Here is a 16,793-nt window from a genome sequence, read left to right on the forward strand (position 1 = left end):
AGCACCGGTATATGTATGGAATACTGAACTAGATTAGGCCTACCGGCACTGCATCCGTTATTAATCCAATAGAAGTCTGGGCCTTTAGTTGCACGCATTTGTAGGTTATTTAAAAGACTTCCTCCAGAACACCGAATCTTCGCACAAAATATTTTCCTTCTATTGCGTTACGGAAATGTAGTGGGTTTTGCCTGTACGAAGGAATAATGTATTTTAGAAATATTTAAAAGATTCTTCCTAACTTGAACACTATATTACTGTACCGTTAAGCCTACATGAATATATTACCGGTACTGCAAACTTTACGTGCATATATCATGTAGACGCAAGTAGTATTTAAAAACAGCTTGCTCAAAAATAAAATACACGGCTGAAATACTTGATTCGCCAGAGGCTGATGACAATTACATTATCTGCATTGCAGAGGACATGACTGTGATGTAATATTTGGAGTGTAGCGTACCGTGTAATTACGCAAGTTTGGTACGCTAAAAGAAAATAGGACAGACAGGACTACGTAACAGTAGCCTACACTTTATATTACTGAAAATCCGTACTGGTACTGTAGAAGAACAGTCATACACGGCAATTCTTACGTTCTCTCTCTCTCTCTCTCTCCCCCTCTCCTTCCCAAGGGAAGAGAAGAGCAAGTTCAGTAAGAGACAGAGAAGACATATGCGTTCCGGAAAGTTGCAGACGCAAAGACGCTAAGGAGAAAGCGGAGAGAATCCATAGGACCGTGACAGGAGCTGCAATGCGAATTTGTAGTATAGTAGTGACAGATTTTGTGTATAAAAGTTTATGTGTTTAATTGTGATACTGTCAAAGTAGAAGTGGTTTGAATTGACAGTCCTTAAACAATAGTGTGCTGTAGTTTATTTAAAGGTATAAAATGTCGGAAGCTGATTATGAATATGAGGTGATGCGATGTGAACTGTTGGGTCTTCCACCACCTGAAAGGCAACCACTCCCACCTAAATCGTCCAAGGATGAGGAAGGGGAGGATTTTCACGTTGATGAAGAAAGTATAGAAGCAGATCAGGTAAAATATACTGCGTTCCAGTGCTGCCAGTGAACTGTTTTTATTTCTTATACTAGGATAGTTGAAGGATCGTAGGTTAATTCATAATCCAGGAAGAAGCTACAGTTTGTTTTGAGTTTGTTGTAGACCATATTTTGTTTAAACCTTTTTAAATTATTTTATTAATCGTTCATATGTTATTTTCTGTATATTTTGTTATTTTAATTTGAAATGTTTTCCAATAAAAAATAAACCATTTGTTTCATTTTAAAAATTGTGTTTTTTTTCCTCTATTATGTGGTAGGTATTGATGGGATAGGAAAGGCCTAGGAGTTGGAAGTGGCCATGGCCTTAATTAAGGTACAGCCCCAACATTTGCCTGGTGTGAAAATGGGAAACCTCAGAAAACCATCTTCAGGGCTGCTGACAGTGGGATTCGAAACCACTATCTCCTGGATGCAAGCTCACAGCAAGCTGCTTTATTAGGTAGAATAAATGCATTTCCACTTTGTATATTTTGTGGTTAGTAATCAGTTGTCATAGCCTCAGCAGTGGAGGTCTTCAGTTATATACTGATGTTTCTCTCTTACCTCATTGCTTGATAGTTATCCTTGGTGAGTTTCAAAGTTTTCCTTGAAACTTTAAAGTGTTATGTATACCTCCTCCAAATTTTGATCATGAATTACTTCAGGTCTTTCTCTAGTAACAATTCTTTCATTTAAGTTATCTAAATCAGTATGCATTGCTATAAGGATAACAAATTGTCATTTCATGAGAACTTATCATTTTTAAGTCAATTATGTATAATCTGAGAATATTTCCTAAATTGCCTTTGTGTTCTGGTAACTGCTACACATGCAGAGTAAAGTTAGAAACCCATTTTAGGTCGAATTAGGATGAATAAAAGGTATTGGTTAGGGTCTGCAAATTCTTATTTTGACTGTCTGTGTTTATTTTCCAATTTTTCTTGTTGAGGTTGGGAGGATATTCTGTCGATTTAGAAATATCCTGACTAAAACTAGGCATAAAATTACACGATAAAACCTTAAAAGATATACAAAAGTCAACTGTAATGTAATCGTTTCAGTAGTTTCATTCTGTCTTCCCAGAACTGAGATCAATAATCAAGTGTCACTTCCACATATGCTAAAACTCCAAAAACATTGTTCAGGGTAGAATTTAAAATTCAAATAGTTATTTAATACAAAGTCTGGCTCATCGGTTGAATGGTCTTCAAAGAACTTCTATCAGTCACCACTGATCTGCATTTAGGGCAGTTGCCCAGATGGCAGATTCCCTATCAGTTGTTAAACTAGTCTTTTCTTAAATAATTTCAAAGAATTTGGAAATTTATCAGACACCTCCCTGGTAAATGATTCTAATCTCTTTAACTCCTCTTCTTTGAAATGAATATTTACCCCAATCCTCTTGAATTCCAATTTCATATTGTGATCTTTCCTACTTTTAAAAACCCCCTTCAAACCTATTCATCTACTAATGTCATTCCATTCCATTACTCCACTGACAGTTCGGAACATACCACTTAGTTGAGCAGCCCAAACATTCCAACATTTTCGTAACGCTGCTTTTTTGTCAGAAATCACCCAGAACAAATCAAGCTGCTTTTCTTTGGATCCTTTCCACTTCTCAAATCAAGTTAAGTCTGGTGAGGGTTCTATACACTAGAACAATACTTTAATTGTGGTCTTACCAGAGACTTGTATGCCCTCTCCTTTACATCCTTACTTTTTTCCCATGGTGCAACAACCCCAAAGGGCCTTGGACTACCAAGCAACCACTGCTCAGCCCAAAGCCCTGCAGATTACAAGGAATTGTGTAGTCGACGCAACTAATCCTCTTGGCCATCATTCTTGGCTCTCTAGACCGGGCTGCCATCTCACCGTCAGATAGCTATTCAGTTATAAGAAGACCTAGAACCAGCGTGCAGATCCAGATAAAAATCTGTGACCTGGCTGGAAATTGAACCAGGGGCTTCCGGGTAAGAGGCAGGCATGCTACCCCTACACCATGGTGCCAGCATTACATCCTTACTACAACCCCTAAATACCCTCATAACCATGTGAAGAGATCTGTAACCTTTATTTACAATCCCCTTTATATGATTACTGCAATGAAGATCTGCACCTAGGTACTTACAGCGATCACCATGAAGAACTTTTACCCCATCAACGCAGTAATCTAAACTGAGAGGACTTTTCCTCTTTATGAAATTCACACCGCTTACCATTGTACCATTCCCTCCTGTAATTCTCACATCATCATTGAGGTCTTTTTGCAGTTGTTCACAATCTTATAACTTATTTATTACTTTATACAGTATAATATCATCCATAAAAAGCCTTATTTCTAATTCCAGTTCTTTACTCATATCATTTATAAAAATTAAAGGTCCAATAACACAGCCTTGAGGAATTCCCCTCTTAATAATAACAGAATCAGATAATACTTCACCTTTTTTAATTCTTCGAGTTCTATTTTCTAGAAATGTTGGCAACCATTCGGTCACCCTTTTGTCTAGTCCAATTGCACTAATTTCTTTCAGTAGTCTTTCATGATCTACCCTATCAAATGCTTTAGGTAGGTCAGTCGCAATGCAGTCTATTTGACCTGAATCTAAAATGTTTCCTAATATTGCTGGAAAGCTACAAATTAGCTTCAGTGGAATAACTTTTCTTAAACCCAAGCTGCCTTCAATCAAACCAATTAGCAATTTTGCAAACATGTCTATATAATCAGAAAGAATTATTGGCTTTATGTTTATCACCCCTTTCCTTTATACACAGAGGCTATTATAGCAACTGTCCATTCATTTGGTATAGCTCCTTCACGCAAACAGTAATCAGATACGTTATGTATCCCAATCCATTGCCTTTAGTATATCCTCAGAAATCTTATAAATTCCTATTTTTGAACTTTTGTATCGTTTTTTAAAAAGATTTTTGCTAGTTGTTTAATATCACACCAACACAGATAGGTCTTACGGCGACAATGGGTTAGGAAAGGGCAAGGAGCGGCAAGGAAGAGGCCGTGGCCTTAATTAAGGTACAGTCCCAGCATTTGCCTGGTGTGAAAATGGGAAAAACACGGAAAACCATCTTCAGGGCTGCCAACCGTGGGGTTCGAACTCACTATCTCCTGGATGCAAACTCACAGGTGCGCACCCCTAACCGCACGGCCAACTTGCCTGGTTGTATCTTATTGTAAATGTCTTCGTTATTGTAGATAAATTTTCATACTTCGTTAGTTACCCCCTGTGGGTGGGGGGGACAGACGAAGAATACACCCACGGTATCCCGTGCCTCTCGTAAGAGGTAACTAAAAGGAGCGACCAAGGGATGATTGAATTAGAACCATGAAACTACTTGTGAATAGTACCATCACTCGGGGAACACCATGAGTCACCTTTACTTGCGAGTAGTACCACTATGTTAGGTACACAATAGGTTTGTGGTTAGTAGCAACAGAGAGCGGTTCACTATGGGTTTACAGTACATGTGATACGTACCACTATATGCGGAACTCTACAGGCTTTTGTTGCCTGTGATTGGTACGATTATGTGAAAAACACCACGGGTCTGCGTTGCCTGCAATTAGTACTCACTATGTGAGGAACACCATGGGTTTGTGTTGCCTATGAGTGGCGCCATTATGTGAGAAACACCAGTATTCGGGAGATAGTAGGTTCGAACCCCACTGTCGGCAGCCCTTCTCCGTCCCATCATTGTCATAAGACCTATCTGGTCGGTGCGACATAAAGCAACTACCAAAAAAAAAAAAAAAATCTGAGTTACCTGTACAACGTACAATACTTATGAGTAGTAATGTGTGGAACCCTGTGAGTCTACGCTACTTTTGATTAGTACCGCAACATGAGAAATACCGTGGTTCTACTTTACTAGCGATAAGTAGCGTTATGAGGGACCTTCGACCTGGATTTTTGACCCCTTTAGACAACGAGCATCATGATTCAGGATTTTGCTTTGGAAGCAGCCCTTTGTTTTAAGATCATTTCTGGGAAGGCGGGCCATTGCGGGTCGAATCCACTGATTGAAGTTCATAATCATTGTTCGTCATCGTATGTTGAATTCTAGTCAGTGGATCGATTTGGGAATTATTTTTAACTTTCATTATTGCGATTTGGATCTGCTGATTATTTTAAATTCATAATCATTCTTCATCATTCCATTTTAAATTCTGGTCCTTGGATGAAGTTTGGACTTTTAAATTGTCATTACATTTTGTCTCATTTCGTACCATTAGGGGCTGATGACCTAGATGTTAGGCCCCTTTAAACAACAAGCATCATCACCATCATCACTTTGTTAGTATTAGTTGCCTCTACCAGGACAATTATCTTTGTAACCAACACATTTTTATTTACTTTTTTCCACTGATCATAATTACTTTTTTAAAATCACTCATACCTGACATATCAACCATATGATACTGCCTAAGTGTCCTACTTTTACAATCTTCCTTTCTATTGCATTTATTTTTAACTACAGCAAAAACAGCTTCGCGATCACCTATTCCGTCTGTTACTTCAGTTTCTGTATAGAACTAATCTGGTTCAGCGTATTCTTCCCTCTAGGTGGTTCCATCACTTTCTGATTCAACTTATTTGCCATTCATTGGCCATGCTTCGCATTACATCTGGTAAAGTGCGAGCACCCACTACAATCACATTCCTTTCTGTGTCGTTTCACATATAGCTGATTATCCTATCAAATAATTCCATATCAGCATCAATGCTACCCATTCCAGGTCTGTACACCCAAAAACACCAAATTGCCTATTATCTTTAGAGATGAGCCTCACACCTAGAATTTCATGTTTCCCATCCTTAACTTTTCCGTAGCTTACAAATTCTTTCACCAGATGAATACTCCCCCTCCTACCATTCTTATCCTGTCTTTACGATTAACACTCCAGTGACCTGAAAAATTTCTGCATCCATAATATGACTTCTCAGCCATGATTCAACTCCTGTTACAATATCTGGCGTGAATATATTAAATTAATTTTATTCCTTTCTTTACAGTACTTCTACTGTTTAACACACAACATTTTTATGTCATCCCTACTTGACTTCCAGATCGCTGTACTCTTATCACTGCTCCGTAGTCTACTCAGTTTCTCTGAATGTACCTCTCTATAAGGGAAACCTCCTAAATTTTACGTACCACTGCGGTTCAAGTGAAGGCCATCTGATCCCTATCTCCTACTCACCCAGGAGGATCTATAAATCTCACTCCCAGTTTCCCTTATACCCACCCCATAGTCTCATTTATATCCCTGATCACCTTCCAGTCAGCACAGTAACAATGTCATCATCCCAACTATGTTGGTACCTATACCTGCTTGCTTTACATTGTTAGTACCAATGTGAAACATGTCAAGGCCTTCTGTTCAGAGGACGCATAGGTTGAATAAGGGGACGTCATGCTACCGTACTTGCTGTATGTTCCAACTGCAGCGCATGCATATCACTGTGGCATGCTGGAGCATGATTGTCTTTTCTTGAAAATTCTATTTCGTATCAGCCATTGGCCCACAATTTTTTGGATTTTTTCTTGTGCAGCAGCTTTTCTTTATTGGTCTGCACACGTCTCGGCTAGTGACAAAAAAACAACATTGGTTTAACACGTCAGGGCTGTTTAGCAGGGAACTTCTTGAAGGGAGTGAGTCCCCACTCGTGTCATCTATTGGCCCACATTGCTTAGGAGATTTTTTTCTGCAGTAGTTGGTAACAAAATCTAGCTCTGTTTGTTTCTAGGAGTGACATCATATTGCATGGAATTCCACCCAATAGCAGTGGCAGTAACCACAGGAAATGTGGACGATCCTATTAGGTTATAAAAGTAATTGTACTTCTTTGGGCAGTTTGGTGGATCTCTGGAATTCTACAAGTAATCTGAAGGAGTTTGTAATGGTAATTAGTAAAAAGAAAACTGTAGTCATGCACTGTGGAAAAGAGAAGCCAAGTGAACATAGACGGAGAACGGTTAGAGAATGTAGAACAGTTTACATATCTGGGTAGCATTATTAATGGGAGTAATGAAATCAACCCTAAAATTAATAACAGACTAAGTAAAGGTACAACATTTCATCAAGTCAGAGAGCTTTTATGGGATGACAAAGTACCCAAGAGAACAAAGTTTAAATTATATAAACAGTATTTCATACAAATTGTAACATAGGACTAGAAACGCTGGTAACTAATAAGAGACAAGATAGTAAGATCCAAGCAGTAGAAATGAAATTTTTAAGAACACTGGTTAAAAAGACAAGAAGAGATAGAATTCAAAACATTAAAATTGGAGAAGAGCTAAATTTAGAACCGTTAGTACAAAACATACAGAAAGCAAGGCTGAGATGGTTCGGACATGTAAAAAGAATGGGAAAGAAACAGGTAGCAAGAAGGGAATTAAAAAGAGAAGTTAAGGGAAAGTGACCAGTAGAAAGACTGAGAAGAAGGTAGATGGATCAGATTTGGAAGGACATTAGAGAAGCTGGATTAGATGTGGCAGAAGTAATGGAGCAGGAGAAGTGGAAGGACAGAAAGGAGTGGAGGAAGCTTGTTAACCACACCCAGGCAACTGGAGTGGGACATTGATGATGATGATAATGAATATGAAGTAAGATTTGAGATTTACCTCTTGCTATGTCAGTTATGCTGAGGGAACCTTATACCACCTCTACCTCAGAGGGCCCCTGGTTTGATTCCTTACGAGGTTGGGGATTTTACATGCATCTGGTTAATTCCTCTGACTCGGTGACACCATACTACCAACCACCACAGAAACACGCAGCAGTGGTACGTTCCTCTGCACGGGGTTTAGTGATGAGCGATACCGTGATTTGTGAGTCACAGTGTGATTTGATATCGTGATTTTCTGATATCAGTGATTTTTAGTTGTGACGTGATCACGATCACCGCATCGTCCGTGCTGCTTGTTATTTGTAGCTTGTGATCAAGAGAATGCGTGATCACAATCACCGCATTGTCCGTGCTGCTCGTTATTTGTAGCTTGTGATCAAGAGAATGCCTTGTTATTGTGACTAGCTATCTCTATGTAAACATTTATAAGAAAATCAGCCACCTAATGTTTTGTACTTAATAAACAGCCTACATTTTGGTTGCATTACAGACACGACCGTTGCCAATTTAGTTCTAGGCGTACTAACATAATCATTTTATTATTTACATTTCTTTTTTGTGCACATGCTGAAGTTCAACCAATATGTCAAGAAAAAAATAGGATCAATACTGGCAACAGTCGTCTTTTATACTGTAACCGATAATTTGGTATATGCTAGGATATGAAATTCTACATCTTTATCTGGCACAAGTGAAAAATATAATGATGAATAACTATTCTCAGCCACCTAAATGTAAGGTTAAGGATACCACTGCACCTTTCCTTAGATACCAGTGCCGGCAGTAATTTTGAAAGATGTAAGGTCTGGAAAGGTGGTGACACAGCTGCGTGAGGGCAATTAGGAAGCTACAGTGAGCAGCGGTCGCAGGGGCAAGGCAATACAGCTGAGGGATGTGGGGCGTTGACTACATGGCTATCCAATATCTCCAAGCCTAGAGCTGGGCAGCAGCTGTTATTGAAAGCCAAGGCCTTTTGAGGCCTGGAGTGATCTTGTTCTTAATTAACTTTAGAGCAGGGCCTCTCAGGGTGCATGCGCGTGGTGCATGCACTGTGCACGGTGCAAAAGACGACTTGGCTTGGTTGACCAGAGTGCAGACCCCCACTCCTCGATTTGGAGCATTAGCGCTTACTCTCTCTTTCCTCACGCCTGTCTCGCTCGCTCTGCCTGTCTCCCTCTGCCCCACTTGCGCCGTAGCGCTCCAAATCCGGGCTGACTTGAGCCGAGTATAGGCGAGTTGAGCCGACCTTAGCCGAGTAGCCCAGAGACGAAGCGTTGATCCGAGCCATGCCGAGCGGCAGCGATGCACAGTGCACGGAGCTCTTGCACCTCTATCTGCACGCGTGAGATTTTGGGCGTTTGAGAGGCCCTGCTTTAGAGTAATAGTGGTTTAAATGAAATAATTCAAAATTACAAATTATATTCATTAGCTATTCCTTATCTTAGTCTGTAATTTTCATTACATTACTGCATTTTAGATTTCACAAGAGAAAAAATGCCACCTTCAGCAGCATGCTGATAGTGCCAGTCACAAAGCGAAATCAGCCATGAAAAGTAGCATTGGACAGACTCTACTCACACAAGTATACCTCTCACAACCCATAGTAGTTTCTATGCTGATATGTGTAGAGCCCTAGTTGCTGAAAATATCCCCTGGAATGTGTGCATAGTCTGTTTTCAGAGATTTGTGTACAGAAATGCACCAACAGCACATACCTTCAACATCTACATTAAAGAAAAACTATTTAGAAATTTGTTACAAAGAGGTAATTTTGTCAGTCATGGAAGATATTTGGGAGTCTTGCATATGGTTGTGTGTGGACAAAACCACCAATTCTGTGAGCAGGTACATTGCTAATCTTATGGTAGGAAAACTGGAATCCAATTGGGATCTACTGCTCTCTTTCTTTGCTCTAAGCAGCTTCAGAAAGTAGATCAAAGCATTGTGTACATCATCAACAAGGGGTTCCAATTGTTGTATCCTGGGAGTGTTGATGATCATAAAAGTCCTTCTCCTTGTCTCCAATGCTGTTTCCTTCATGATTGCTACTCCACCTCTCCTCAAAACTTTCTACCCTTCTTTAATATTCATGTTACTTGCATCACCCATGCCTTGCATAGACTCACAGGAACAGTTAGGGCCAAGTTTCTTGCAGGAAATAATCAATCAATCAATCAATCACTACTGATCTGCATTTAGGGCAGTCACCCAAGTGGCAGATTCCCTATCTGTTGTTGTCGTCCTAGCCTTTTCTTAAATGATTTCAAAGAAATTGGAAATTTATTGAACATCTCCCTTTCATAAGTTACTCCAATTCCTACCTCCCCTTCCTATAAATGAATATTTGCCCCAATTTGTCCTCTTGAATTCCAACTTTTTCTTCATATTGTGATCTTTCCTACTTTTAAAGAAGCCACTCAAACTTATTCGTCTACTAATGTCATTCCACGCCATCTCTCCGCTGACAGCTCAGAACTTACCACTTAATTGAAATAAAACAATAAGTTAATTTATTGTTATTATTTCAGTCAAATATCATCAATACGGATCCAAAATTTTAGTGTACCATTTGCCACCGAGGTAGACACCTCATTTGCAAATAAAGAGATTTTGATTTGATTTGAAAATGATATTTATCACTTGTAACATACCACTTAGTCGAGCAGCTCATCTTCTTTCTCCCAATTCTTCGCAGCCCAAACTTTGCAACATTTTTGTAACACTACTCTTTTGTCGGAAATCACCCAGAACAAATCAAGCTGCTTTCCTTTGGATTTTTTCCAGTTCTTGAATCAGGTAATCCTGGTGAGGGTCCCATACACTGGAACCATACTCTAGTTGGAGTCTTACCAGCGACTTATATGCCCTCTCCTTTACATCCTTACTACAAACCCTAAACACCCTCATAACCATGTGCAGAGATCTGTACCCTTTATTTACAATCCCATTTATGTGATTACCCCAATGAAGATCTTTCCTTATATTAACACCTAGATACTTACAATGATCCCCAAAAGGAACTTTCAACCCATCAACGCAGTAATTAAAACTGAGAGGACTTGTCCTATTTGTGAAACTCACAACCTGACTTTTAACCTCGTTTATCAACATACCATTGCCTGCTGTCCACCTCACAACATCATCGAGGTCACGTTGCAGTTGCTCACAATCTTGTAACTTATTTATTACTCTATACAGAATAACATCATCTGCAAAATGCCTTACCTCTGATTCCATTTCTATACTCATATCATTTATATATATAAGAAAACATAAAAGTCCAATAATACTGCCCTGAGAAATTCCCCTCTTAATTATTACAGGGTCAGATAAAGCTTCACCTACTCTAATTCTCTGAGATCTATTTTCTAGAAATATAGCCACCCATTCAGTCACTCTTTTGTCTAGTCCAATTGCACTCATTTTTGCCAGTAGTCTCCCATGATCCTTCCTATCAAATGCTTTAGACAGGTCTGTCGCGAACAGTCCATTTGACCTCCTGAATCCAAGATATCTGCTATATCTTGCTGGAATCCTGCAAGTTGAGCTTCACTGAAATAACCTTTCCTAAAAGCGAATTGCCTTCTTTCGAACCAGTTATTTATTTTGCAAACATGTCTAATATAATCAGAAAGAATGCCTTCCCAAAGCTTACATGCAATGCATGTCAAACTTACTGGCCTGTAATTTTCAGCTTTATGTCTATCACCCTTTCCTTTGTACGCAGGGGCTACTATAGCAACTCGTCATTCATTTGGTATAGCCCCTTCAAGCAAACAACAATGATGAAAGTGTTCTGTAAGACTCCATCAAGAATAGCCATCTTCCGAGAGAAATTCTCCTCTGTTCCCTTTCCACCACAGCCGTTGGGGTTCCTCAATGGAAGCTGCCCTGTATTATATGGAATATCTGTGATAACAATATGCCTTTAACAGACAATTCTGCATGTGTGTCGTATGGGCAAAGAACTGCTAAAGGGTTATAGCAGTGTTCAGAGACACATTGCATATATTCAGGCAAATTTCTCATTTCTTCCAGTCACCATTGCAAAAATAGAAAGAAAAAGAAGTAAATAGTCTCAAGCAGCTATTTTTTGTAATTGAGGAAGCTGAAGTACTAGGGGTAAAGTAGGGGATAAAATGAAAGACAGGTGGGCTAGTGTACTGCAGAAGAATCCAGGTAATTCAGTGCAGAAAAAGGTCCATCAGGTAATGGATGGGGGAAAAGATAGACCTACCTAGTGAAATGGAACTGAAAGATGTAGGTAAATTTTGCTATGCCCCTCCAACATCTGTGAGTGTAGAGTGCATTTTTTCTGCTTTAAAAAATATTTTAATAGACAAAAGACACAGCCTGACTGTGGAAAATTTGGAGAAGATTATTGTTATGCACTGTAAAGCAAACTACGAATGAAAAGTGCAGTAGGAATGTTCCTCACAAATAGATACACATACCGGTACTCCGCATTTACACCGTTATGGGATGCCTACAGTGTTGTAATTGTGTTCAGTAATTTTAGTACAGTACTGATGAATTTTTTTGTATACCTAATCCATAGCTGTTTGTGATAAACGGCTGTTTAATTATGCCCTAATTTTGCAGCTATTCCTGTTAAGAATGGGTAGCCTATACCACATTACTTAAAGTTTAAAAAAAAAGATAATATTACAGTGTAGGTCTAAATTGTCATATTTTAAAGTCTATTTTCTGCCTATTTTAAAAGCATATTTGAAGTGCCTAAAACAATTTTTTTAGAGTCTAAAATCCCATGTATCATCAGATACATACTGATTGTTGACTACTACTTTCTGGCAAAGCAACTGAGGGATGCTTGTATTTCAAATGTTTATTCAGATTTGAAGTACTTCTTTTATAAGACAATTTCTGTTTGCACATATTACATAATGTGAAATTTTCATCCACTTCTTTAAGGAACTGCCATAGGTCATTATTCTTCCTCTTTCTATAAAACACCATTTGAGTCAGCTTGCCTCCTAATACTGAGCTCAGGTGACAATATGAGAGGTAAGAAAGGGAAATACCCCCGGCCATTCCAAAATACAGGAGAAAAACATGTTTGTTACTATTCTAGGCGAGTCCCGTGAACCACGATTCTTTTGAATGCGCGCTTAAAGATAATACCACACTGCGAGTCAACTTGACAATTTTCTAAAACTGATATTGCAAGCGATGCCAAGGATTACAAGGTTTTCAGTGGTTACTATATTCAGGAGAAATGTGCTCAATTTCTGTAAATACCTTATATACTTACGATAAGTTGACATCCTAAAAAAAAAAAATGAAATCTACAAATGTCCATACGGTTGGTAACCATGGTGATGCTCCTTGCTTGAATGCATCGCTTCGCGTGGATAGCGTTGCTGCAGTACATGTCGTAATATCACAACTGATCACAACATCGATCACAGTTTAGGTAGCAACATTCTAGTTCGGTAAATGGAGAGGGTGCACGATGATCACTTGAAGTGAAATCTTGAAATCACAGTGATAGCGTAGAAAGTAACAGTCGTTACTCATGATTTATTGATATCAGTGAAAAAATCACAGTTTGTGAAATATCGCCCATCACTAATAGGGTTGGTGCCAGGAAGGGCATCCGGCCATAAAACAGAGGCATGTCCACACGTGCAGCACAGCCTACTCGGATGTGGGAAAAGCAGAAAAAGAAGTTAAGACATGGGAGACAGCCAGACTTGAATGTGCTATCCTCCAGAACTTGCAGGATTTTTAATGGTTTTTTAAATGTTTTTCAATCTAGGGAAAATAGTGATTGTAATAACTTTTAGAATTTTGGAGAGATCACACTTTCTTCAGGTTCCCTAGGGGAATAAACATGTATATCATCTGATGGCCAGGCAGGCAACAATCTTTGGTAATGAGACAAAGTCTCTCAAAGTGCATTGGCACTGCTGGTGGCTCCAAGTAGTCTATGCAGTGGCCATGCATCTTGTTGGGTGTGCTATTTACCAACTGAAGAACCCAACTTAGCACACTGGGATAAAACGCTGGCAACCAGGAATGAGTTAGCTGGAAAATTTATAATGTCCAATAGCGGACCATTTATATTGGTATTATACATTTACTCATTCGGGACAAATGTTTCAGGTTCCCTACGGGAGTCAACATGTATATCAGGTGTGCTATTTACCGACTGGCAAGTTCAAATTAGCACACTGGGGCGAAATGTTGGCAGCTGGATTGAGTTACCCTGAAAATTTATAATGTCCAATGAAAATGAAAATCCACAGCCTGTTTCCAGTCGTCAATATTGTCTTTAACCGCACAAATTTTTTCGTCTGTAATGCTGGTCCGAGGACAGTGATCGTGTTGCTGATTTTCCACGTGTTCTCCTCCTTCCCTGAACATTTTATGCCAGGCAAACACACGCGTCCTTGACAATGTTTGATCACCGAACTGTGCAGTCAATCTCTGGCAAAATTCCACCGCTGTAACTCCTTCATGAGCAAGAAATTTTATAATTATGTGTTGTGCAGTGGAGGGGTGCACCTGTTGCTCCGACATTGTGAGCGTTACTGACAAAACGGTGGGAAATATCTAACTGCACACTCTCCCCACTACTAACTGTCCTGCCTATGCCTGTCCTACCAACTGTTGATGTTCAGGAACAAAAATCTCATTTATATTTGATCAACTTTCGTATATGTGCTGTGGACCTCAACCATCCAGACATCCTAGACAGGGCCAAATGGCAGAAATGTAGTCGAAGCTGACCCCACTTAAGGGGAAAAGCACTAGGAAAGAGAGAGAGATACTGCATACTAAAAAGCCTGCATTAATTTCCAAACCTATCCTATGGAATGACACTGTTGATAGTTATTCGTTCATTGGATGGGAACGTTATACTTTGAACAGACCCCTTGGGTGTTATTCGACAGGAGTAGGCTACATGCCGACACCTTATCATCACATCCAGACACTAGGTCACCTGTCCGACTTGTTGGCTGAACGGTCAGCATACTGGCCTTCGGTTCAGAGGGTTCCGGGTTCGATTCCCGGCCGGGTCGGGGATTTTAACGTTAATTGGTTAATTCCAATGGCACGGGGGCTGGGTGTATGTGTTGTCTTCATCATCATTTCATCCTCATCACGACGCGCAGGTCGCCTACGGGAGTCAAATAGAAAGACCTGCACCTGGCGAGCCGAACCCGTCCTGGGATATCCCGGCACTAAAAGCCATACGACATTTCATTTTTTTTTTACTAGGTCACCTATGGGTATCAAGTATCAAGACCTGCACGAGGCCTCTCAAGAGCTCAAGAGGCCACATGATCAACTGCTGTCAATGAGGATGAGACCTCAGAGAAAGCTGTAATTTTGCTCTGATGTGTGCTAAGAGGCAGATGAAAAATGTCTGCGTCCATTAGGAAATAGCCACAGGCGTCATTTAGGCAAAATTTCGGGAGCCCCCTTAAGACAAAATCGTAGGCAGTTAAATATTATCAATCTTCCCTTAGGAGGAGTAGAAGTATATATTGCCACCGGCCTTAAGAAGTATTTTGACAAACTGATCAAAATAGGTGGCTGAAGGAATTCACTGTTGCATCACTCACATAATTCATCACAAATTATATTTCATTGCCAACTGGAGAATAATAATATCTTGTTGTCCTGACCGAATGGTCTGACGCGAAAGAGTTGAGCATTGCTACCCTCCCCTTGAGGCGGTTTTCCGCTGTACCTTAAGTAAGGCTACGGCCGCTTCCCTCCCACTCCTAGCCCTTTCCTATCCTTGCGTTCCTGTGTGTTAGTGCGACATTAAACAGCTGTGACATGTTGTCCCGATCAGGGTGTGCGCTTCAGCAACAGCAGGCTGAATGGTGAGCGTTCATTTGACTATTAAGGGAATAGTGTTATTTGTTTTTCAGTTCCAGTGGACAGAAATGTAACTTACATTGTAAGAAATTAGTTATTTCTGTTCTGTTGTCGTATATTGACAATAAAAAGTTTAACAGTACCTTAAAATATACTTGTACTGTACTCACTTAACTACAGTTTTTATGTTTAAATTATAAGAAGGGTATGCTCATACTGTATAGTAAAGACCAAAGCTGTGCCGGGCTGAGTGGCTCAGACGGTTGAGGCGTTGGCCTTCTGACCCCAGCTTCGCAGGTTCGATCCTGGCTCAGTCCGGTGGTATTTGAAGGTGCTCAAATACGTCAGCCTTGTGTCGGTAGATTTACTGGTATGTAAAACAACTCTTGCAGGACAAAATTCTGGCACCTCGGCATCTCCGAAAACCATAAAAGTAGTTAGTGGGATGAAACGCAAATAACATTAAGATAAGCTGTGGCTTGTTGTTGGTTCAATCAGTCAGTCAATCACTACTGTTCTGCATTTAGGCCAGTCGCCCAGGTGGCAGATTCCCTACCGGTATCTGTTGTTTTCCTAGCCTTTTCTTAAATTAATGCAAAGAAATTGGAAATCTCTTGAACATCTCCCTTGGTAAGTTATTCCAATTCTTAACTCCCCTTCCAATAAATGAATATTTGCCCCAATTTGTCCTCTTGAATTTCAACTTTATCTTCCTACTTTTAAAGACAAATTTATTTGTCTACCAATGTCATTCCACACCATATCTCCATTGACGGCTCAGAACATACCACTTAGTTGAGCAGCTCGTCTCCTTTCTCCCAAGTCTTCCCAGCCCAAACTTTTGCAACATTTTTGTAACGCTACTGTTTTGTCGGATATCACACAGAAAACATCAAGCTGCCTTTCTTTGGATTTTTTCCAGTTTTCGAATCAAGCAAACTGGTGAGGGTCTCATACACTGGAACCATACTCTAGTTGGGGTCTTACCAGAGACTTATATGCCCTCTCCTTTACATCCTTACTACAACCCCTAAATACCTTCATAACCATGTGCAGAGATCTGTTCTCTTTATTTACAATCCAATTTATGTGATTACCCCAATGAAGAAGTGTCCTTATATTAACACCTAGGTACTTACAATGATTCCCATAACGAACCTTGTTGGAACCTTGGTTAGTTTAAATGCTCTGATAAACCCATCAAAAATCCAATCATGTTTACTGGGAATAATATTA

At 39.8% G+C, this 16,793-nt stretch overlaps 1 protein-coding gene across 1 annotated transcript in view; it reads left to right on the forward strand.

Moving 5' to 3' along the window:
- Window positions 1–745: 745 nt before the first annotated feature.
- LOC136886523 (uncharacterized) overlaps window positions 746–16,793 on the forward strand; it is a 39,156-nt gene continuing 23,108 nt past the window's right edge. The window contains exon 1 of the mRNA XM_067159337.2: window positions 746–1,042. Coding sequence (XP_067015438.2) covers window positions 893–1,042 — 150 coding nt within the window. The 5' untranslated portion in view covers window positions 746–892. The remainder of the gene's footprint in view (window positions 1,043–16,793) is intronic.

Source organism: Anabrus simplex, chromosome X (assembly GCF_040414725.1).
Source record: "Anabrus simplex isolate iqAnaSimp1 chromosome X, ASM4041472v1, whole genome shotgun sequence".
NCBI classification, from domain to species: domain Eukaryota; kingdom Metazoa; phylum Arthropoda; class Insecta; order Orthoptera; family Tettigoniidae; genus Anabrus; species Anabrus simplex.